Source organism: Ictidomys tridecemlineatus, chromosome 7 (genome assembly GCF_052094955.1).
Source record: "Ictidomys tridecemlineatus isolate mIctTri1 chromosome 7, mIctTri1.hap1, whole genome shotgun sequence".
Taxonomy (NCBI): Eukaryota; Metazoa; Chordata; class Mammalia; order Rodentia; family Sciuridae; genus Ictidomys; species Ictidomys tridecemlineatus.
The window spans coordinates 149,031,271-149,053,751 of NC_135483.1; the positions used below are offsets into that span (position 1 = coordinate 149,031,271).

General features: G+C 34.6%; 1 protein-coding gene across 3 annotated transcripts in view; it reads left to right on the plus strand.

Annotated features, from left to right (window-relative positions):
- Window positions 1–1,022: 1,022 nt before the first annotated feature.
- Window positions 1,023–22,481, plus strand: part of Itprid2 (ITPR interacting domain containing 2) — a 37,134-nt gene continuing 15,675 nt past the window's right edge. Inside the window, exons 1-10 of one of the 3 annotated variants that reach the window (XM_013358296.4) lie at window positions 1,023–1,549; window positions 1,903–1,948; window positions 5,233–5,282; window positions 6,154–6,210; window positions 8,114–8,153; window positions 8,233–8,331; window positions 9,525–9,733; window positions 10,583–11,259; window positions 17,927–17,999; window positions 21,515–21,603. In XM_013358296.4, the coding sequence (XP_013213750.3) occupies window positions 1,339–1,549; window positions 1,903–1,948; window positions 5,233–5,282; window positions 6,154–6,210; window positions 8,114–8,153; window positions 8,233–8,331; window positions 9,525–9,733; window positions 10,583–11,259; window positions 17,927–17,999; window positions 21,515–21,603 (1,551 nt within the window). In that variant the 5' untranslated portion in view covers window positions 1,023–1,338. The remainder of the gene's footprint in view (window positions 1,550–1,902; window positions 1,949–5,232; window positions 5,283–6,153; window positions 6,211–8,113; window positions 8,154–8,232; window positions 8,332–9,524; window positions 9,734–10,582; window positions 11,260–17,926; window positions 18,000–21,514; window positions 21,604–22,481) is intronic. The other 2 variants (XM_005324670.3, XM_013358295.4) reach the window with 2 other exon arrangements.

The window sequence follows — 22,481 nt, forward strand, 5'->3', positions numbered from 1 at the left end:
ACAAGATAGGAAAGAATGAAGGCAGTCAAATCAGAGTTCAGTTTCAGCAGTCCATGCCTTATGTTTGGATAAAAACTTGGCACTATTTCACCTCAAGAGTATTCTATAGTCTATATTCTCCAAAAATTATAGTTTCCATTAGCTATCAATGACAATACATTTAGTTACCTTATAATACAAATGTTTTCATTAGAAATTTTACTATGCTCTTCTTTTTAACTTCAAGTGAAAAAAATTATCCTTTAAAATATTTATGCAAAATTTCTTTTCAATCATGTTAGAATCAAAAAGTGTTCAACTTATTCATCAGAAGATAGCCAAATACAATAAAATATTGGAAGTCTTACACAGTAGGCGTAGATTATGTTTAAGGGAACACTGTTGTGTTATACTTTATTAGACTTTGGATACATTTTGAGTCATTTGCTCAGGAGACTTAAAAACTAACAAAGGGAATGCAGAGCTCATGTATTTAGAAACCTTGACATCACTGGTTTCTTGTAGCATCAAACTCTAAGCAATTTGACGCACCTCTCTATGTGCAACTTCAATATGACATTTCCAAATTATTCTCTCAATTCATTTTCACACCTCACATAACCATGATAAATAACTTTCCTGGGTATGAAAGCAACACTCTATGAAACTTGATCCTTTCCAGTTTTGGCATTTTGAGAACGCCAATCACTCGCCTCTGTTTCTTCCTTACCCTAGTCTTTTGGACATTAAATATATGACACTTCACGCAACTCCTCAAAGAATGCGTTTCAGGGAGCCCAAGCCGACCCTTGTTTTCGCGCGGGGGCGTTTTGTGAGACTCGGCCTTCCCACTTTGTGGCTATTTTTGGAAGAGGGAGGAGCTGACAGAAGAAATGATTATTAACAAACAAACAAATCTCACCCATTCCGCGGGCAGCGGCGGGGCGACGGGGGCGGGTGTGCTCCGCTCCGCGCCCCGCCCCGCCGCACCCGCGCGCCCCCGGCCGGAAGGGGGCGTGGGACGCCGCCGAGGGAGGGGCGCGCAGACGCGCGAAGACCGGCCGCCCCGGGTACGCCGGGCGGGGGCGGGGGCCGCCGCGCTCGGGTCCTGCAGCGCTCGCCGGGCCACTCGCGCTCCCGCGCCGCGCCCGGCCGGCTTCATGTGAAGCGCTGGCCCTCCGCCCCCTCCCTCCCCTTCCTTCCCTCCCTCCCTCCCTGTCCCCTCCTCCTCTGGCGCCCGCTCCCGCTCCCCCGGGCCCCCAGCCGGGCCGAGCGCTGACAGCAGGGGCGGGGGTCCCTGCCGCCGCCGCCGTGTCTCACACAGGCTCCGGCTGGGGCAGAGGAGCCCCCGGTGCGGCCATGAACCGGCCCCTGACGGCGTCGGCGGAGGCGGAGGAGGAACTGGAGTGGCAAGTGGCAAGTCGCAGGAGGAAGGCCTGGGCCAAGTGCCGCAGCTCCTGGCAGGCGTCGGAGACGGAGGATCTGTCCACAGAAGCGACGACTCTGGACGAGGACGAGGACGACGAGGAGGACCTCCCCGGCGCGAAGCTGCCTGCACCCACGGGGAGAGGTTGGTGCGCCGGGCCAGGCGGCGGCGGGCGCGGGAGACCAGGGGCTGCGGGCCGGGGAAAGTCTCGAGAGTCCCGGGCGCCCGCTGAGTTCTGGGCGACCTTCGGTGCTCGATAGGCCAAGGGGACAGGGGACACTTCCAACCTTTAAATGCGCGCGTGTAACCTGGCGTGTCCAGCGTCCACCTAGACATCTGGGTGCCCGCTGATTTCTCTTCAGATGGACAGTAAGACATGTTGCTCAGGCTGCATTTTGTCCCGAGTAGATTTTTCTACAGGGGAGTGTTCGGAGTGACCCAGCAATAGGAGTCCCTCTTGGCTTGGTAATAAGCTGTCCCCTTGCTCTACCCCGCAGGAAACGTGCCCAACGAGAAGATCGCGATATGGCTCAAGGACTGCCGGTGAGTCCTCGCTGGCGTCCCAGAGGGAGATCAACAGACACGGGACGCTGGAGCTTAGTGACTCTGGCCCCGTCCCCGTGGGTCCTGTGGCGGTTGTAAGCTAGGAACCCGAAAGTGAGCCACGGATAGCTTCCTCCTTTAAGCGATTAGAAATGGAAGTACTGTGGCTGTTATTTGAAGACCGTGTTGCGTTGACTTTTACAGTTTATTAGGACCTCAGCTGTTGGTACATGATGTTAGCATTAGAGATCAGAAACGTGAAAGAGATCATTATGCCATGTTGTTACATTTGCCCAGTTTTTATTTGAAAAGATTCTTACATTTTACAGAATATTTTATTTTGCTTTCCTTTTGGCATGTATCATCTGACATCGGATAATTTTCCTTCAAATGTGGGTTAGACTACCCTAAATGGGCTTTAATTTTATTTCTGTGCCTTAATTCTGTTTGGGGAGCTACTAAAACTAGTTAACTTTGTACTTGTAGTTTACTTCTTGGACAAGGATTTGTCAGATGGCACTGGAATTTACAAAAGGAAATAGAGCTTTGAAGGCATTCAGACTGCATAAATCTGTTTAATTGCATGCTTTGGCAACGGTTACAAAAATGTTTGATAAAATACAGAGGGGATGAATCATATTGCAAGTGAATCTGACTGTAGTAAAATGTGCTTAGTTCACTTTTGTTTTCAATTTATTTGCTAGTTTAAAAATCTTGTATGAAGAATGTAACTTTTAAACTTTTGTTGGTGTTTGCTTTTGAGGATATTTTTGCTTTCTCAATTTAGGTTTGTCTTAATGTTTTCTTTAAGCATTAGAATGGGAAGTTATTTGGTTTTGGGTTTTGAAAAGTTGGTTCTCCTGTATGCCAGTTTATTTTTTGTCCCCTAATGACAAATATTGGCTACTAGTCTATTAATATACTGTTTTGATTAATTGACTGGAGCCTTATTGAATCTCTTTACTACAGAATTTCTTAATTTTTATTGGGGGTGTTATAGACACTGCTGAAATAGTATAAAATATATGGAGATTCTCTTTCAAGATACACAGAGGTGAATACATGTTTGAAGTCACCCCCAGATTAACAATCTAGCTCTGACTTAACCCCCTCATTTCTGTAGTGGCTCTACTCAGCAGGATTAAGAAATCATAATAGTGTGCCACTGGTTCATTTAAATGTTAAACACCAAAATAGGTTAAATTTTAATAGGTTGAAATTTTAAGCATCTTCTGGACATTTTAGGAGAGACTTTGTAAAACCAATTTTTTCAACTTTTCTCTTACAAAAGTGACTGAAGAGGATGTTTTGTTATTTTTTTCTCAGGTCTTTTAAACCTGCAATCTCAGTCTTGATTTAAATATAGTCCTAAATACAGTATTGACTTACTCTCGGTGTCTTAATATAGGTTTTGCCTTCAAAATAAGTTTGTAGTGTTTCATTGTTTAAATTCAAGTGCATATTCAAAATAAGTTTTAAAAGTTAAGAACAAGAGAAAAATAACATTTGTTTTATGGTGTGTAGGAATTGAGATTGTGGAAGAGATCTTTTCAACTAGGTAGTGAACAAGTGAATAAGTGTCCTTCCGGATAAATGCAATAGCAAAATGTTGACATTCACTGGGAAATAGTCACCCCTGAAAATTCCAAAAGTTTTGCTGCTGAACTTGATTTCTGTAGGAACATTCTATAAGCCTGCTACTCCTTTCATACATAGTTTTTGTTATTGTTCCTACCGTTGCACCTATTCTGTGAAAAAGCCCATTCATTTGTACTGGGGAAAGCTAGAACAAATAGTCTTTTAATGTTTCCATGTTATCATAGAGTTGACCTCTAGGATACGTGTAATTGTATTTTTTTTAATAGCTATTTAGAGTCCTTCCCATAATTTGGCATCACCCGCCCCCCCATAAGTTCTCAAATATTCTTTGTTTTCTCATTGCTGTCCATATCCTGAATAAAGACACTGGCTTTTCTTTCCTTAAAGGGAGTTGTTGAGAACCATTTCTTTTTAAACTAAATGGAAACAAATTACTTGAATTGTTATCTAAAAAGGGAGATTTTGATAGAATTTGGAGAGAGTAACTATAAAAGTGGAGAATACCAGCTATATTCTGCTTATTTGCCATTTTTTGTTAGTTCTCAGATCAGTGGAGACATCTGTGGCCAGAGTAATGCAGTATTTTGACCTAAGAAAGGAGCTAAAAGAAAGGCTTTTTAAAGGCATAGAGTTTTATTAAAACATATGCAAAAACTTAGTTTAAAGGTTTTATTAATATCTTTATGACAATTGGTTGTGATTCTTTTACATTTCAAAAACACTACTTTTCAAAAAACTACCACTGCATTTATATTTGCTTGCAGAAGATTTTAAATTATAATTGGCATTTCAGTGAAATTTTTTTGAAACAGATGTTTTAATGATTGATCCCATATCTGATGTGAATTTGTAACAGGTGTCAGTTGTTACTGAGAAAAGGTTTATATCCTAAAACAGAACTTGTAAAACAATGTTTCTTTCTATTACTTTGTTTTGAAAAAAAAAGTAAAAGTATTTTTGTATTTGAATAAAGAAATTTCTAAATTATATTTGGACAAGAAAAATGTGAAAAAATTTTAGCTGATTCTTAATGTTTATTCTCAAGCCAAAGTTTTTAGTAATTTTCAGAATTAAATGAAAACAGTATGGGCTTTTTAGTTTAAAAGGAAAAAGTGAATTTCAGGATTCTTCATTTATATCAGAAAATGTAGTTGCTGGTATAGAGGAGTTACCGCATGTTGCTTAGAAATGCTAGTGATAAATTGACAGATGAGGTTTCACTAAACTATTGAACCTCGTTTCTAAGTAGATTCTTAAAATTTTAAATTTGACTAAGGTTTAATTTACCTGCTACTGAAGATTTGTTTTCTTCTAATTTTGTTTTTTTGTTTCTGTGGAAAGGATTGAGAGGAACAGATATTTTCTAAATTTATACTGTCATTTTTACTCCCCCCCCTTTTTTTTGCAAAGAAAATGCCACTTCATATTATTTGTAATTACTATTCTTGTTGTTAATTGCTGGCAGGTCAGATGTGATTAAGTTATTCCTGGTGAACTGACTTGACTATAGGTATTTGCTTAGTTAGTAGGATATTACTTATGTAATCCATTCACATTCCTGTGTGTTGGGAGAAGAGCTAAACTGCTTAGAAGCTTGCTTAGCTGTAACTTTTTAAGTAAGGCTGTGTGTGTCAGTTCTCCAGATGCTTTTCACAAGACAGGCTTCTATGTTTTTGTGGTTTTAGTACACCTTTGGGAGCCTCACTGGATGAGCAAAGCACTGGGACACTGAAGGGTAAGACAAAGTTGCTCTTTTAAGCCTTTTTTTTTTTTTAAAAAAATTATTTTTTATGAGGGTCCTCCTTCATTTGTAATCTGAGTGAAAGTGTATATATCAATTATAAAAATGATCTTTATAAAAGAGGCTGTTCTTAGCTAGAAGCTCAAATGGAGAAACTATTATTAACCAAAAGACAGAGGAAAGTTTAAGCAAATTACCAAACCTTTCTACAATATATGATAGTGGCATGGTTAGGCAACATAAAGGCTACATATAGAAATCTTATATGGAAACATAAGGGAAATGTGAGGAGTGAACTATGTCAACTTTAGTGCAACATTTCTTTGCTTACATTAACTAACATTGCCACACCTGAAATTTTACCACCCGTGCAAGACAGAATTCTCAAGTTCAAAGTACAACAAGAATGTGCAGGTAGTGGCAAGGCATATAAAAACATTTACAGTGTCAGGAAAATCTAGCTTGAGCTCCTGGCTTAATGTGAAAGGGGCTAAGAGGTATGATTGCTCCAGGATCTGGTTTTCCATGAAACACTTGGGTAAGATAAGTTATCTACTTGAACATCTTCAGAAGCTTAAGTATTATAGGCTGTATATCTAGCTTCTGGGAGCTTTACCTAGCCACAAACAGGGTTTCATAAAGTAAAAGCTTATGCTTGCTTCTTAAAATTACATGGTCATCATGATGTCTGAGTACATTGTCGTCTGAGTACATTCATGTCTGAGTACATTCATGTCTGATGAAATGTTTTGCTTGAGCAGTTTGTGTTAACTAAAATAATGTTTTTTTTTCTTTTCTTTTAACATGGGTGTGGGGAAGAGTAGATCACCAGGATGAATTTTCTGAATTTTCACATTTCTTTCAGGTGTGCTTGTGAGAAATGGAGGAAGTTTTGAAGATGATTTGTCATTGGGAGCTGAAGGTATGGAATTGTATTTTCATGGAGTTTTTTTTTGTGTGTGTGTGTGGAGTACTTTTAAATTTATGATCCTCAGTGCTAAACTTAAAGGTATGGAAATGGCTCAGACATGTTGCACAGTACCTTTCTTTTATACATTAATAATCTAGTCATGGTCTGTGAGATACCTATAGAGATGGTGCAGGAACACCATTGTGAAATGAGTATGTCTGTATCTTCCCTGGACTTAAAGGCTTAAAGGCACTGTTTGTGACAAACCGTGGCGCTATAACTGAGAATACGGTCCTGAAGAAGGAAGGAAGCTTAAATATTTATACACAGAAAACTAAAGTGAAGCTTATTTTTAGTATGGACTTATGTCATGCAGCTGCAGCTTGTCTTTCTCCTTGCATTTAAATGTCTCCTTTTACTCCTTCCTCTTTTTCCTGATTTTTAGCAGATTAAAGGACAAAGAAAATGGCAGAGTTAATGGAATTTAATTAGAAATCATTGTGCTCATGTCTATTCCAGACTACATAGAGTATTTTAAAAGTGTGTTGTACTGCTTTTACGTTTTAACAGTTAGTGTTTTCCTGTGGACTTATAATAAAGTTTTTCACTATGTAAAATTAAGAATTTAAAAATTATTTTAATAGTATTTTAATTGGAATTTTATAGCTCATTGATTGTGCTTTATTTTATCATTTGACAAGGTTACTAAACTCTAAAGTCCTGTTATTAATAGTGCATTTTTTGAAAGAATTTAAGAATTTTGTTAGCTGTTTAAAAAAATATGTTGATAAATAGTGAATATGTGCACTGAATAATATCTTTGATCTTCTGTTTTAAATCTATCTGTAAGATTACTAATTTAGAACCTTTTAACATCCAAAAGTCTAGAATATGTGAATATGTTTTTATTATTTCTGTTAATATGTTAATATGAAAGGAACAAACTCCTTAAGAGCTTCAACTTCCTGATTCTCACTCAGTGCACTTGAACATATTTTTAACCCCTTACTAAAATGCATTTCGGCATTACTGTAAATAGCACTTTTGATATCTGCCTTGGTAGATATTGAATGATTGAATGATTTTAGTGAAAATCAAAACCTAATAAGGAGTCCCATAAGTGAATATACTTATTATGTTGTTTTCCTGAAAATTACTTTGAGGATATTTTTCATTCCTTGAATAAACATTTACTAAGTGCTATGTGTCAGGTGCCATTCTGACATATGTTCAAAGAAACAAATTGTCATGATCTTGTGGATCAGAAATGAAAAAAATATTTTAAGTGTGCTGAAATAGTTTCTAATTAATCTCATTCTTTATCTTTGCCCATTAAGGTTAATGAAGTAAATTTTATTGTAAAAATTAACATTAATATGTTTAGACCTTGTTAATCTAGAGCATAGTTAAAAGGCAATTTTTCAAAGAATATTTGTACTGAAATGAGTAGAAGTTTTCAGGTTGTGTGTATGAAAAATTATGTAACTTAAAAACACATTAGAAATAGATGAATACTATTGATACATTAAATAATGCTAAAACGTGTTGTTCTTAAGGTACTTTTCATTAACAGATTTTAAACTTAATAGCACTACATACGCTACATAATATGCATATCTTCTTCAGTACATTTTTCTAACCTGTTAAAGAAATTTAATTGGTTATCCATAGTTCTTTTTATTTTTAGCAATCAAGATTTATGGTTGCCAAAAAATGAAAACAACCTATCAAAGCTGCTGGTCCTGTTCTTATCTATGTATTACTTTTAATGATGCAGATTTAATGAGCCAAGAAGAGACTTTGACATATTAGGCATTTGGCTATAATATTGTAGATAATTTGTTTCTTGATAATTGTGTTATCATCATTACAGTCCTTCTAATAAGTGTGCTCTACATTTGTTCTTTATCTGTAGCCAACCACCTCCATGAAAGTGATGCTCAAATTGAAAACGGGTATGTAGCTATCTTGTTCTGTTTTAAAATGAAGAACATTAGTGAAAATAAGTTTTATATTATTATCTTATGTTTCTAGCAGTAATATCTTGGCCAAAGAGAGAAGACTTCAGTTTCATCAGAAAGGGAGAAGTATGAATTCTACTGGGTCTGGGAAAAGCAGTGGGACAGTCTCAAGGTAACTCATTCTGAAGTTATTGGTGGGGTAACACTGGTAAATAGTGAGCTGCTGGTCAGTTTTTCAATCTGAGATTTGACTTTAATAGAATGAAATCAGAAGGAACCAGAAGTGTTTCCTGGACTGGTATAACTGGCAATACATTCTTTTGTAACAAGCTGAGATTAAATAAAAAGCAACCAATAATGTTTATAATGTTGCTGGAATCCATTAGTAAATAAATACTTTGAGTCCTGTCAAACAGAAAAATAAACTACACAGAGAAGTAACTTTTAATTGTAGAGAACCAAAATTCCCCATTTTGTTAAGGACTTTGAGTTAACTCTAACATAAAAATCAGAATAAACCTTTCTGATTTAAAGCTTGACATTTAAGAATGAATTTCTCTTCCAAATATTAAATCAAAACCCTTTGAAATATATATTCAAATGAGCCCATGCATGGCCCTATGGAATCAGTTTAAACATACAAAATTTGGTATTGCAATCTGAGCATTTCTCTGAAATAGATTCATTTGTCTTCCTGTTCAAGTTCTATCTATAATTTTTCTGGTTTTTTTTTTCAGTGATTTTTAGCTTGGATTATCATTGGTGTGTGAGGGAAGGATAATAAAAGTTTAATTCTCAAAGAATCAGGGCAAGAAGTTACCTTTGTACATAACTTGTTTCCCCTACCTTACTCCTCCTACTTTCTGAAAGGACCTGTTGAGAGAAGAGTTTAAAGGAAGCTCCTCCTCCCTGTCTTTGAGATCAGGTTGTTACCTTTATTGCCTCTCCTAGGAACACTCAGGTTTTGCAGCATGTTCCTCAGTACCAAAGTTCTACCAACTTCCTTGTGTGTTTTTCCATTTTTGTTACTTATGTCTTAATCCTTTTTCTGCCTCATCTGTCCTTTGGTTATTTTAATTGCTTTACTGGGTGTCTCTTAAGATGACAGGAAAAATAAGGTGAGGAATCCTTAGAGAGTCTCTGTGTTCTTAAGGATTAGCTCTTTTTTTCCCCCAACACTGTCAAGCTGAGAGAATGGATTCTTTCTAAGGGCTGTACATCCCATTAGTACACAGTGTGTAAAAATGCAGAAATAATAGTTTAAAGAGCAGAAGCTGATAAAATGATTTTATCACAGGAAAGCAAGAATATAGATTCATATATAATGTGATGTGGAGTATAAATTTATACTTTTTTTTATTATAGTGTTTCAGAATTATTGGAACTTTATGAGGAAGATCCTGAAGAAATTCTTTATAATCTTGGATTTGGACGAGATGAACCAGATATTGCTTCTAAAATTCCTTCCAGATTTTTTAATTCTTCATCATTTGCAAGAGGGATAGATATTAAAGTATTTTTGAGTGCTCAAATGCAACGGATGGAAGTAGAAAACCCAAATTATGCTTTAACAAGTAAGGTTTTTAAGCATTAGGATATTATTTGTTAAAATCATAGCATCTATATAGCAAGGTGATCTTTTTTTTTTTTAAAGGCTTACTAATTTTTAGGAATAGCACTGGAGAGTTAATTAATAGGGTTTGTTAACACTTACTACTTTATTTAATTTAGATTTTTATTAATCTGTTGATAGAAGTTAAATTAGCTATTCTTGCTCATTTCCCCAGTTCTTGACTCTCTTCAGTGCTACCATACTTTTTTGACCTTGTGCTATCTCCACTTTACATATGTCAAGAAGGAAAGAAGTAGGGTAGTAGACTTGTATTAAATGAAGTCAGTCAGTCAATTTCAGGTGTTTCTCTGTAAATCTAAAGTAGCATGACCAATTTGACCATTTTACATGTTTGTTTATTTTTTCTTTGTTGATTAGTGATTCAGAAACAGGATTCTCTAGGTGGTTTAGAATTCTAAGACCTCTAAATCCATCCCCATTAGGTCTAAAATGTATACTTGTTTGCATTTAACTTTAGGAAAGCATTTGGAAGAATCTTAATCATCTAAGACATAAAATGAATCACACTGTAGATCAATAGCTAGTTGTATTTTATTCAGTATTGCCATCATGCTTTGTGCTTATTTCTGATTTGTATTTAAAAATGTAAATTCTAGTGTTTTAAAGTAAAAATCTTCCTCTTTCTCCCTACCCAGTAATGAGAAAAGGTTAAAATGTTAGAGAAGGAAAAAATATGATTGTATAATATTTTTTATGTAAGTTCAGTTACTAGAATTCTAAACAACACTATATGTTTAATAATTTGTATTCAAAAACAAAAAATATAAATAATTATTTTTTCTTTTTGTAGGCCGCTTTCGTCAAATTGAAGTGCTTACTACTGTGGCCAATGCGTTTTCTTCTTTATATTCCCAAGTCTCTGGGACTCCCCTTCAGAGAATTGGAAGTATGTCCTCAGTGACCTCTAACAAGGAGACAGACTCGCCTCCACCTTTAACTCGAAGTAACACTGCAAATCGTTTAATGAAAACACTATCAAAACTGAATTTATGTGTTGACAAAACAGAGAAAGGAGAAGGTAGCAGTTCTTCCCCAGCAATTGAAAAAGGAAAGATTCCAAATGTTTCAGTGATCGAAGAAAGTGGCAATAAAAATGATCAAAAATCTCAAAAAGTTGTAAAGAAGAAAGACTCATCTTCTATGTTGGCTACTGTTAAAGAAGAAGCTTCAGGTGTTTCTGCAGTAGTTTTGGAGAATGCTGACACTGACAGACTTTCTGATGAAGCAAATAGTAAATATTTTAACCAAAAAACTGAAAGTGAACAGAGTAAAGAGACTCAAAGTCATGAGAGTAAATTGCCTGAGGAGTCTGTTGTAGAAATGTCCCGCCACAGTGAGTTGGAAAACAGCAATGAGCTGAAAAATGTCCCCACGTCTGCACTTGAAAAAGAGCCTTGTACACCATTGACAATCCCATCCATAAGAAATATAATGACACAACAGAAGGACTCCTTTGAAATGGAAGAGGTAGGTTAAAAAAAAAAAAAACTTACCGAGACCAGTTTTATTTTTTTTATTTTTAATTAAATTTTTTTCTGTAATTGTAGATGGACAGCACTCCTTCATTTTATTTGTTTATTTTATTTTTTATGTGGTGTGAAGGATCAAACCCAGTGTCTCACACGTGCTAGACAAGTGCTGTGCCACTGAGCTATAGCCCAAACCCCTGCGAACAGTTTTAAATACTAATCTAGGGGGGAAAAAGACAAAAAATATGTGTGAAATTAGAAGTAGCTAATAGATTCATGCTAAAAAAATTATACTAAAGTTGACTTTGTAGGTTTATGTTTCACAAACCAAGAGTTACAGAACTATGTGACATTGAAGCAGTGGGCTAGCTCATCAGGCATCTAGCTTTTCTGTCATTCACTAGGGGATATCTGATCTGAAACCCCCTTTTCACTTTCATGCAAGATGTTGATGCCCAAGAAAGCTCTGAGAGAACTTATTCAAATTCAAATCAGTATTGCATAATAGTTAAAAACAGGGGCTTTGAAATCAAGCAGGGCTTTGAGTTCTGTCTCTGCCACTGCTTGCCTTGTCTTTGTTCGATCTTTTCTTGAGGCATCTCAGTAGTAGTAAGGATAGGGGTGAAGGAGGCTAAGTGTTGGTGAAGGTCTTGTACACCTGAAGGGGGCATAAGAATCCTCTAGGCTTTGAAAGGCCACCTAGTAGGGTTTCTGCAAGTGAGAAAGACCAACGTGCAGTGACTTTTTTATTTCTACTCAGTGATATTCCTGCTGGTTAACATAAATTTGCAGTTGAACAAGGTAAAAACTATTCATTTTGATGAAGTTTGGCTAAAACTCCTTTTGAATGGTAGAAACTGATACTTATGAGTTGGAGCTGTATAGCCAGGGGCAGGAAAATGTAATTGTTCAGCTACCCACCTTGTGGGAGGCACTGTACTTGGTTAGCCTTTAAAGAACTGTATTTCTCAGTCTGGCAGGTACAGTGGCGATCTTATGTTACACATGAGGGAACTGAGGCATATGTATGCTGGTGAAGAGCTGCAGCTCTAAGTTGCACTGAAGGAATAAGTGCTATTTTTCTTTTTGAAAATTTATTATGAAACTCATTTTAGTGATTGTTCGTAGTAGTGTTAGAATCACATGTCATTATTTTAGGGAATTGGAAATAGGATAATTGATTCTGCCCATACATATCCTCTTAGGTAAATGTGTATTTCTCACATTAGTGAAGATTTTTCATTTATTTCAAAATTTCAACTGCTGATGTGATGATGTACCATTTTTGTGGTCATTGAATGTTTTTTGATACTTTTATTACAGCTAAAAAGTGAAATTTAAAGGGAACAGGAGAAGTCCTTTGGAGTATTTTACATTTTCTTATAAGCTACTTTCCATTTATTTCTTCTTATATTTTCTGTTTCTTTAATTCCTAACATAATTCATTTCTCATTACAATGAGTATGGATTATGATTATGATCGATGCATTGAAACCTTTTATTTCACTGATTCCTTTTTGACTTTGTTTTGGTCTAAACTTGTCCTAGGATTCATAATTAAAGTGTAACTTCTTGTCTTCCATTAGGGTCCCTCTTCTGTGATAATTAGATGTGACAGATAGTTTCCTCATTTTAATACAATAACAGAATATAAAACTCTATATAAAATCTTAGATAGTTGGAAGTTTGACATGATGACTCAGATGGAACAATACTCTTACATGGGTATTTTCATATAATCCAAATAAGTTCTTTTTAATTTCTAGAATTACCGAATCTAAACTATAAAATTTTAAAATAGCATACACAAAATGTCTTTTAAACATTTATAAAGTGCTAGATGCACTTTGATGACGACTTTTAATGATAGACTTTTCTTTTTCTTTTTTTTTTTTTGCTCCCTCTGCTGGCTAAAACAGTTAATGAAAAAAGTAATGTGGATTTTTTTTTTTTTTTAAAGTACAAGATTACATGTATTGGTAGTTGAAGACAATGAAAGATTTTTTAAAAAAAAAATTGGTCAAGCATAGCTACATTGTAAATAGGGAGAAATTTAAGGACACTGATTCCTTGTTTTTCAGATATATTTAAAATATGGATACAAACCTCCTAGAATTGTGTTTTTATCCCTTTGGGAACCTTAAAGAAAGCTTGTAGAACAATGGATAAAGAAGGGAAATAATGTGTTATTTTAATTTCCTCTTAAGCATGATTGACTCATATTGACAGATGAAGAGAACAATCTTATTGAAGCAAACAGTTAGATCCCATTCAACGTAGTTTGTAACAATTTTCCTTTAGACTCTTTAGTTGAAGTTTGATTCCTGTTGTGAACTTTCTTCCTGTACAAGAGGCAAGAAAACATAAGTTAGCACTCTCTTTCCCCCAGTAAGCCAGTACTCAGATTTCAGATTATCCCAATAGCAGCTGCTTTGGGACGCTAGAAGAAAGTATTCCAGATGTGGCTGTGTGCATAAAGCTGGAGAAAGGAGGTAAGACTTGACAAGACCTGATAGTCACCAGGACCAGAGGGAGGAGATACTTAAATGTGAAGAGAGCTAATTAGATAACAGTACTTATCTAGACCTAGGAGAATGAAAGTAGCTGTTTCATTCATATCTATCTATTTAGATAGATAGATAGATATTAAGAAGAAAGAAAGAAAAGAAAAAGGAAAAAAGGTCAGAGACTATTTTCAGTGAAAAGTCAACTTGTTTTATAAAATGTTACAGTGTGTCTAAAATGCTATTTTCCAGTTTTCTAACTTTTGCTTTTCTTTTTCCTTGTGATACTTGGGAGAGTTTTCTAATTTTTATTAAATTGATTGGACATTTCTTGTGTTCTTCCTGATGGCTTATTTTGAATACATCATGGCAGTCTTCCAGAATCATAGATTAGTAGTATGACTGATTCACAGTTAAATCAAAGTGATCCTACCTAATAAGCAGTTGTTCAATTTTTAGGTATAAGAGAAAAACTTCTGTGTAAGAAAAGGCAAACTTTCATCTGTAAATTTCTGTAAACAGTATATCATATGGGTGTCTTACTCTGCAAATGAGCTTCTATTTAAATGTAACCATTATTGGGAGTATATGTTGTCTTTTTTTTTTTAAGTTTCTGAAGTTTTAGTAACTCTAATGCTCATATTGATTGCTTATTTAAATAACATACCTCATTATTTTTAGCTGCTAAATTTTAGGATTTTTAAAATTGCTTTATTGGTCTAAGTTAAAATTATTCTAATCAATCAGGTATTTGAAAAATAATTAAGTTGTTCCTTTGACTTTCTTAACTTTTTTTAAAAATAAGAATATGAACTCTTAACACATGACATCTGCACAGATGTCTGTCCTTCAAAACTCAAGTAACCACTGAGTTTTGTTACTTGTTCTTTATCTAAAATATCTTAACTTTAAAAAAAGTATTTACCTCACAGTAACAATAAGCTCTTTCTGTATGTGAGTGTATGTACGTATGTGTTGTAAAATTTGAGAGCCTTACTTAAGATAAAAATCCACAAGTAATTGTAGAATCATAGACGAACGCAGAAAGACATCTGTGAATTTATTTTCCAGTTTTCTCCCTTTACAGATGAGGAGTTTGTCCCCCATGCCCTGTAGCATTTGATATTGCTTTATAGCAGTAGTTCTCCCACCTTTCTAAGAGATGTAATATTCCCTTCTGTATCAGTACATGATGGGAAAGGGCAGGGGGTGGGCAGGGGTGCCTGCCAGTGGACAATGGAAGAAAGGAATTACCTGTCATACAGCTTTACTAATGTAGTGTTTCAGAGTACTTTCACTTATAGTCACATTTGATCAACCTAAGGACCTGTGATGTGAGAATTTTCATCTTTATTTTACAATCAAGAAAACTGGTAATTACCACAGATAAAAGAAATGGCATTAATGAGACTTGAATTCAGTTTTTCAACAGACTGGCTACTTTTAACTACCCCATGCAATTTTCTGTGTGTCAGATTGGTTGATAGGGTCAGATGTTGAACAAGAACTCAAGTCATCTGATGCGTAGCCCCTTACCACTTGTTTGGAAAAACAGTGCTTTTTTTTTTTTTTTTTTTTACTCTTTTTGAGATTAAAAACTAAATAGTTATATTTTCTAAAGCGTTTAACTTTGATTTTCTTTCAAAATTATAAACAAGAAAAGAGCTGCTATAACTATCTCTTTAAACCCTAGAGGAAGGGCTGTTTGAATTTGAACATCCCACATTGCTGTCCTGTAGGATACATTATATAGTAGTATTGTACCTAGAAGATGCATCTTAGTCAAGATAAACAGAATAGTTGTTAAGAAACCAAAGTAAGTGCCTATCGTATTGGGACGCTGATTCAGAAAGCTGTGGTCTTTGAAATAACCCAAATGTGTGAGTTATTTTAAAGCTGTTTTCATCATCTGTAAATTCCAAAATGCAGAAACCAAGCAATTTTAGCATTTTGGTTTAGTAGGGATTTTTTTCTCTTCATTTTTAAATGAAAAATTTCACAACCTAAATTAGAGAAATAGTACAATGAACACCCATATTTGGTCATTCTTATCAGTTAAATGAAAGGCCAGCTGTAACAAATGATCAGCGTTCTACTGAGTATTTGCGGCCATCAAATAGGCAAAAGCCTGTCATATGCATCTTGGTTCTATATTTGTATCATAATTTTTTGTAGAATACCCATCTCAAGTTTGACTGCTTTCTTTTGCATAATTATAACCAGCAATAAAACATGATAAGCTAAGAAATTCTCCCACTATCACTAGCGTGTCTTTCTTGGCTCAACAACTATGTACTATGATTTTGCCAAGTGAGAATAATAATCCTGGCTTTAGTAGTTTTATTAGTAAAATATGACCCTCTCAGCTTGCTTTTTAATGCCCCTTTTGTACAGTTAATGAAGGACTTTGTAATGAAAGAAGGGAGAGTAGATTCTTTGCCTAATGCAGCATTTTGAAGGATAGGACACTGAAGAAATATATTCATTAAAGTCATGTTATTTTGTGATTAATTTTATAAGTCTAGGGAAATAGAATATGTGATAATTCTACATTTAAAAGTGAGAGGTTATAATTACATAGTCTATATCTAAGCCAAGTTTCTTAGAATATAGTCACTTGGCTGTCTCTTATATTTTTTGATCTGATTGATACTTATTTTATAGAAAACTCTTTGAAGTAAGCTATGCCTGAATAATAGCTAATAATAGGTCTTTTGTTGACTATAAAAAGAAAAAAATGCATTTTGTTCCCTTGCACACAAAACAATGGTTTTCCTGTTGAACCTTTGTCCACTACTTTGAATAATATATTATAATTGTAAATAATAGCAAAGAATGTTAGAACTTATTTTATATAATTTATTTACAGATGATGGTTTTATATGACCACTATGCTTCTGGTTTCTAAAAGATTTGGACTGGTAACATATGAGAGGCCTGGGTTTGATCTCCAGTACCACATGATAAAAAGATTAATATGAGCTGGGATATAGCTCAGTGGTAGAATATTTGCTTATTATATGCAGGGGCCTGGGTTCCATCAACATACTGGAAAATATAAAATAAAGATATAAGAGTTGAATTCACAAAAAATAAAAATGAAAGAAAAAACATTTACAGACTTGAGTTCATGAAACTATGTAGAACAAAGATATTATAAATCAAAGCAATTTTAAATTTGGTAATGATTTCTTTAATCTTTGGGTTTATTTTCATGTCAGTTTTTTCACTTTTCTTCATATGGAATATTTTAAATAGTTTTATAGTAAAAAACTTAGCAGAGTTCTCTTTAAAACCTGATTGATGTTTGCTGTCTAATCTGTTAAAGTGTTCAAGGTTGAAAACCCCATGTTTGGTTAGTTTTCTCATCTTACTGGGGTGTTATTTACTCTTTAAATATTGATCATTATAGGGTAACATCATGGAAATTAGCATACCTTCCCCTCTTTCAAATGTTTCCTCTTGATTTAGAGTTGTGGTAAAATAGATAAGAGTATTAGTGGGATGTGGAAGGCAACTAGGGATCTGAAAATTCCTAAGTGATGTAGTTTACAGTTATATGAAGACAACAGAAGACAACTTTTGTAGATTTGATATTTCCTTTCAATAGAATTTTTAGGGACATACAACTTCCAGGATATTAAAAGAACATTCATATCAGAACAGAGAAGTCTTACACATGAGTGACACTTGATAACAGAAATTTGTGGGACTTTAGAAAATTTTATCATGGGAGCATGATATTCCATTTTTAAAGATCCAAGACTTGTAAACTACCTCAACTGTGTGTCAGTCAGAGCTGCTGCAGTGAGTATATTAGCATCCTTCCTGGAACTGATTCTACTTTGAGGTTTAATATTTAGAGAACTTTCTCATATGCTCTATTTTTCATCTAATATTAATAGCAACTTCTAGAAAAAAATCATTTATACATGCAGTTATTTCTCCTCATTAGCTAAAAAGTTGAGTGCTATTTTTAACTGGAAACTAGATTAAAAAATAAGTTGTGGGTCTTTCTAAAAATTTTGAGATAAAATGATGTCTCTGAAGTATGTAATGTATTAATGTACCTTAGGTTGATTTATTTAATAAATGGTTATCAAGAGATTATTCTTTTTGCTATAAGTTCATTTAGTTTGAACTACTTAAAATTCTTTTTAGGTTCAGAGTACAGAGGGAGAAGCTCCTCACGTCCCGGCCACTTATCAGCTGGGTCTCACCAAGTCCAAAAGAGGTAAGTAAACTGATAATCAGTAGTTCCTGCACATGTTACCAAAGTGTTGTCAGTTGATCTGGAAAAGGTGTTTTACCTCTCTCTGTGTATAGTAGCAATAAGGATAAAAAGATCCAAAACACAGGTAGACATGCTTCACTATCACTTGGTTATATATTTTTTTGTTATTTTCTTGAAGATTTTTATACTCTGAACTACTATTAGTTTGCTGATCCTGTAATGACCTCATTATACATTTCTGTGTGCTCTAAATATTTTTTCAGTTCTGCACAAGAATTCATTGGAAAGTAACTGAAAGCAACAGATTAGGGCTACTTTTTACATTGTTGTAATTGAAAAATGTGCTTGGATTATCTGTCTCTAATTTCCATTCAAATATGGCTCCTAACCATAGTACATGGGATATACCTCTGGCAAAAAAGATCAATCTCTTAGCAATAATTAAACCTAGTTAAATTAAATTCAAACTATGGATCAAAGGTGAGAGGTTATAAACACTGTTCTTCTTGTGAATAATTAATTATTGACCAAAGAACCTTTGAATCCATTCCTTTCACTTTTAACTTGCAACTAGAAAAAGATGTCTGGTTTTAAATTTACAAAGCTTTTGAAATTTAGGGAGAGAGAGAGGAAGAAGTTTAATTGACCACTAAGGTAGGACTATTTATTTTTAAAACTTTACACATGCTGAGCCTCCCTGTTTGTTTTTTTAAAAAAACAAAGATATGTTCTAAGAATAGGAAATTACATGTTTTTCCTTCTAATCTCTGAAATTACTTCTTAAGAGACAATTCGCATGTGATATTTTTCTTTTACTTCAGTATGGTACTAAGGAAAAGAGCTCCACTGTCAATAGGTTACTATAGTTCTAGCCAGAAACAAAAAGAACTTTCCTATTTAAATTTCATCCCTCTTTCAGTTCATAAATGTATATATGTGTTTCTGAACTGCAAGGAGGAATTCACCACATTCAGGAAGTCTGTGCTTTAGATGGATAGACAAGAGACACATTAGAAAAAGCAGCTTGCCATGTGTCACAAGGAGAGTTAAAAAAAAAAAATTGTTTCAAGAGCAAGCTCTAGGTGGTGGGAAAGATAGAACATGATTTCTACTAAGATCTGTACTTCTTCCTCTTAACAATTCTGGGTCTCTTATTTCTGGTGTCATAAGCAAAAATGTTACTGTTTTAATCAGACTTTTACAATTTAAAAATGGTTTTGTGAATGAGCAATGGGAATAATGGTATTTTAGTCATTCGAAAGGTAGATTATCAAGTTTTGTTAACGTGGTATATAAAGTATCTTAGATTAATCATAATTACAGAATTGGAATCACTGATAATATATTCATTTCACAAGTTAATAAAATTGTACATACCAGGTTACTAGTAGGACTTTTGAAGTTAAAACTATCCTAGTCTTAAATCCAGTCTGGCATTTACACACTGTGAATGGACTAGAAAGGTTTAGTGACTTATGTCACAAGCTAACATTTGGTAGATGTGTTGAGAGAAGTTCCACATTTTCTTCTTAGAAAAGGATACACCATATTTTCCTTAGTTTAGCAGAGAATATACAGATTTTCTGTTTTGTTTCTTTATGATATGGGACAAATGTAATGTCCAGGTTCCCCCCCACACACACATTTTAATGTTTTCTCTAACTTCCTGGTTTAAATTAGTAATATATCTTCAGGACAGAAGTTTAATCTTTAATTCTATTTTTGTCTGTGGAGGACTCTGTTTTTTGTGAAACAGAAATGCCTAAAGGAACCTAGATGGTGATTTATAGTATGAAACAGTTTCACTTACATTCTACTTAGCTCCTGAAGTAGTCCTGTGAGGTGACAGAACTATTATTATCCCATTTGTAGAGGAGAGAAATTATTGCTTACAGTGGTGAAACAAAGCAGAAACTTTCACTGGAGCCTCCTTGTTCTTTTCGAGACCTACAGACACCTCCTCTAGAGCCCAACCAGTATAATTAGGAGGTGACATGTGAGCCTCATAACAGGGCTCGACAACCTTGAGGGGAACTGGGTGCAGACCTTACTCTGCTACAGATTAAACAGATCTTAGCTGGGAGAACCTGAGTCAGCACTGGTTATTTTGGCTTCCCTGAGCCCTGTGGCAATGCTCTTTGCTTTAACAAGATTTGACACTTTCACTTCTAAATCATTTATGTGACTGCTTAATTCTGTTGTTGCTTTAATGAAATATTTATCATTGATTCATTCAGCACATATTTATTATAGATTGTTCTAGGTACTGGAATATGAAGAATCAGTAACATTCTTGCCTTCAGAGGCTCACTATCTAGTTTAAAAAATAAAAGACATGGAAACACATAATTAGGGGAATAAACTGCTATGCCACAAGGTATCAGTCATTTTCTAATTAATATAGTGCCTAATTAGTACTGATGATAACAGCCCATTACAATTCAGTTTTTACAATTATTTCAGTCTTCTTAGATTTATCAAGGATATGGAATAATTTCTTGCATTTCATTACGCAGCTTTATTACTATCAAAACAATATTATAGAATTATTCTAAATTTTTAATGGGGAAAATTATTCTATTCCATGAAACCTGAAGCTAAAGTGAGAGGGATATCAAGGAACTTTTGGATTTTATACAGTCTCATTATTCAGTTGTTTCCCTATATGGTTCAGGTCTTAAATGGTTGTGGATTTGGTAAACACACTTTATTTAGCCTGCTTTTGAAGTTCTGTGGAACCATGTTGTCTCATGAAGTGTCACCTTAGTAAATGTGATGGATGGAATGTGATCATGCTTGCTGTACTTAGTTGACCTTTTTACTTACTTAAAACATTTTTTAGGTTACAAGGAATTAGACTTTTCTGCAAAAAAATAAATAAATAGAAGGACTTCATATAATTAGCAATGTAATGTACTAGTTGAATATATTTGACTAAGTTACATGCAATTGTTATGAAAGAATTGCTTCATGACTTTAAAATCTTTGCATGATTTAAAACATTGGAGATACTTTAAGTATGCTTGCATTTCAAATTGTTTTATTTAATTGGTTTTAACTGTGTTTTTATTAGGAAGATATAGACGTTTTAAAAATGTTCTATATTTAAATTTCTAATTTTACTTCCTAAATATCTATATATTTGCATAATGTAAATGGTTTATTTGGGGACTTACTCATGTGTTAGAACCATCTTAGAACCATCTTTTATTTCAGCCAGTTTTACTCTAAGGATAAGACATTAATTGGATTTACCCAAATACATTACAATTAGAACTTAATTAGTAACTGAATAGAGAGAGTTTCTAGTAGAAAATCTGATTCAGTTTTTGTTTGAACTTCAGTTATCTCCTGTGCTTTGAAGCCACAATTTTTGCATAAGTAATGCATGCTTTTCCAAGAAGGAATCAGTGTTGTGTGTCTTCTATCTGTTGGGAATCGTATCTATAATCAAATCACTTTCATTGAAGCCTTTTTTTATTAATGGTTTTACATCACTTCACTTTTGCTGACAGATCATCTGCTACGTACTGCAAGTCAGCATTCTGATAGCAGTGGTTTTGCTGAAGATTCCACAGACGGTCTCTCCCTAAATCATCTTCAGGTAAAATTCTCTATTGTAATAGGTACTGTGATTAGACTCTTCTTTTTAAACTGATTTTTCAGTTGGTGTATATTCAAGACTGAATCTGTCCTAATCGTTGTTTTCAAATAATAACAAGACTAAAACTTCTGTGATATAGATGTTATCTAAGCACTTCACTATAAATATCAGATTTCACTAATGCTTCATCTCTGATAGAATATTAAAAGCAAACAAACAAAGTCTTCTCCTTCTTAACTTTTGGAGCACCAGAAAACAGATTATTTTGATCATTAATCTGCTTAGTCCATTGTTTTTCATCATCATGGTGTTTCAGTATTTTACAATAATTGTTTTGCTTGATGGCTCACATGAAGTGTGGATCCATGGCTTGCTGATATTAATATTATACTGACTTTTTATGCAAGGCTGTATTAGATAAGCCAGAAAAAAAGGCAAATTTTTATCTGAGCTTTTAGTCTGTATGTGAAGTCACAAAAAGTCCTGGAAAAGGATCTCTCTTTAAGATTTATGTAAAATATCTTTAAACAGTGTTAAAATTGAAACAAGAAAAGGATAACTCCCAAAGACTCTATAGTCATAGGATCTAAAAGTTAGACAGAAAAGAGATATGTCTATAGAGACTCAGAAAGAATAATCAATAGACAGAAAAATTGGGAGATGAAGGGAAGACTTTGAAAAAGGAAGTTAGGGCCGTCCAGAGTGAGAAGGCAAGATCATAGCTACTAGGAGACTTATGTTGGAGAGAGTGGTTCTTTTGGTGTAAATGAGGCCAAAGCATGACTGGAGAATAAATCCTTGGTGAAGAAGAGAAAATGGGAATGTGGACTGTTTTTGCCATTTGAGCGAGAGGTCATTTTGTCTTTTTGTGCAGGAAC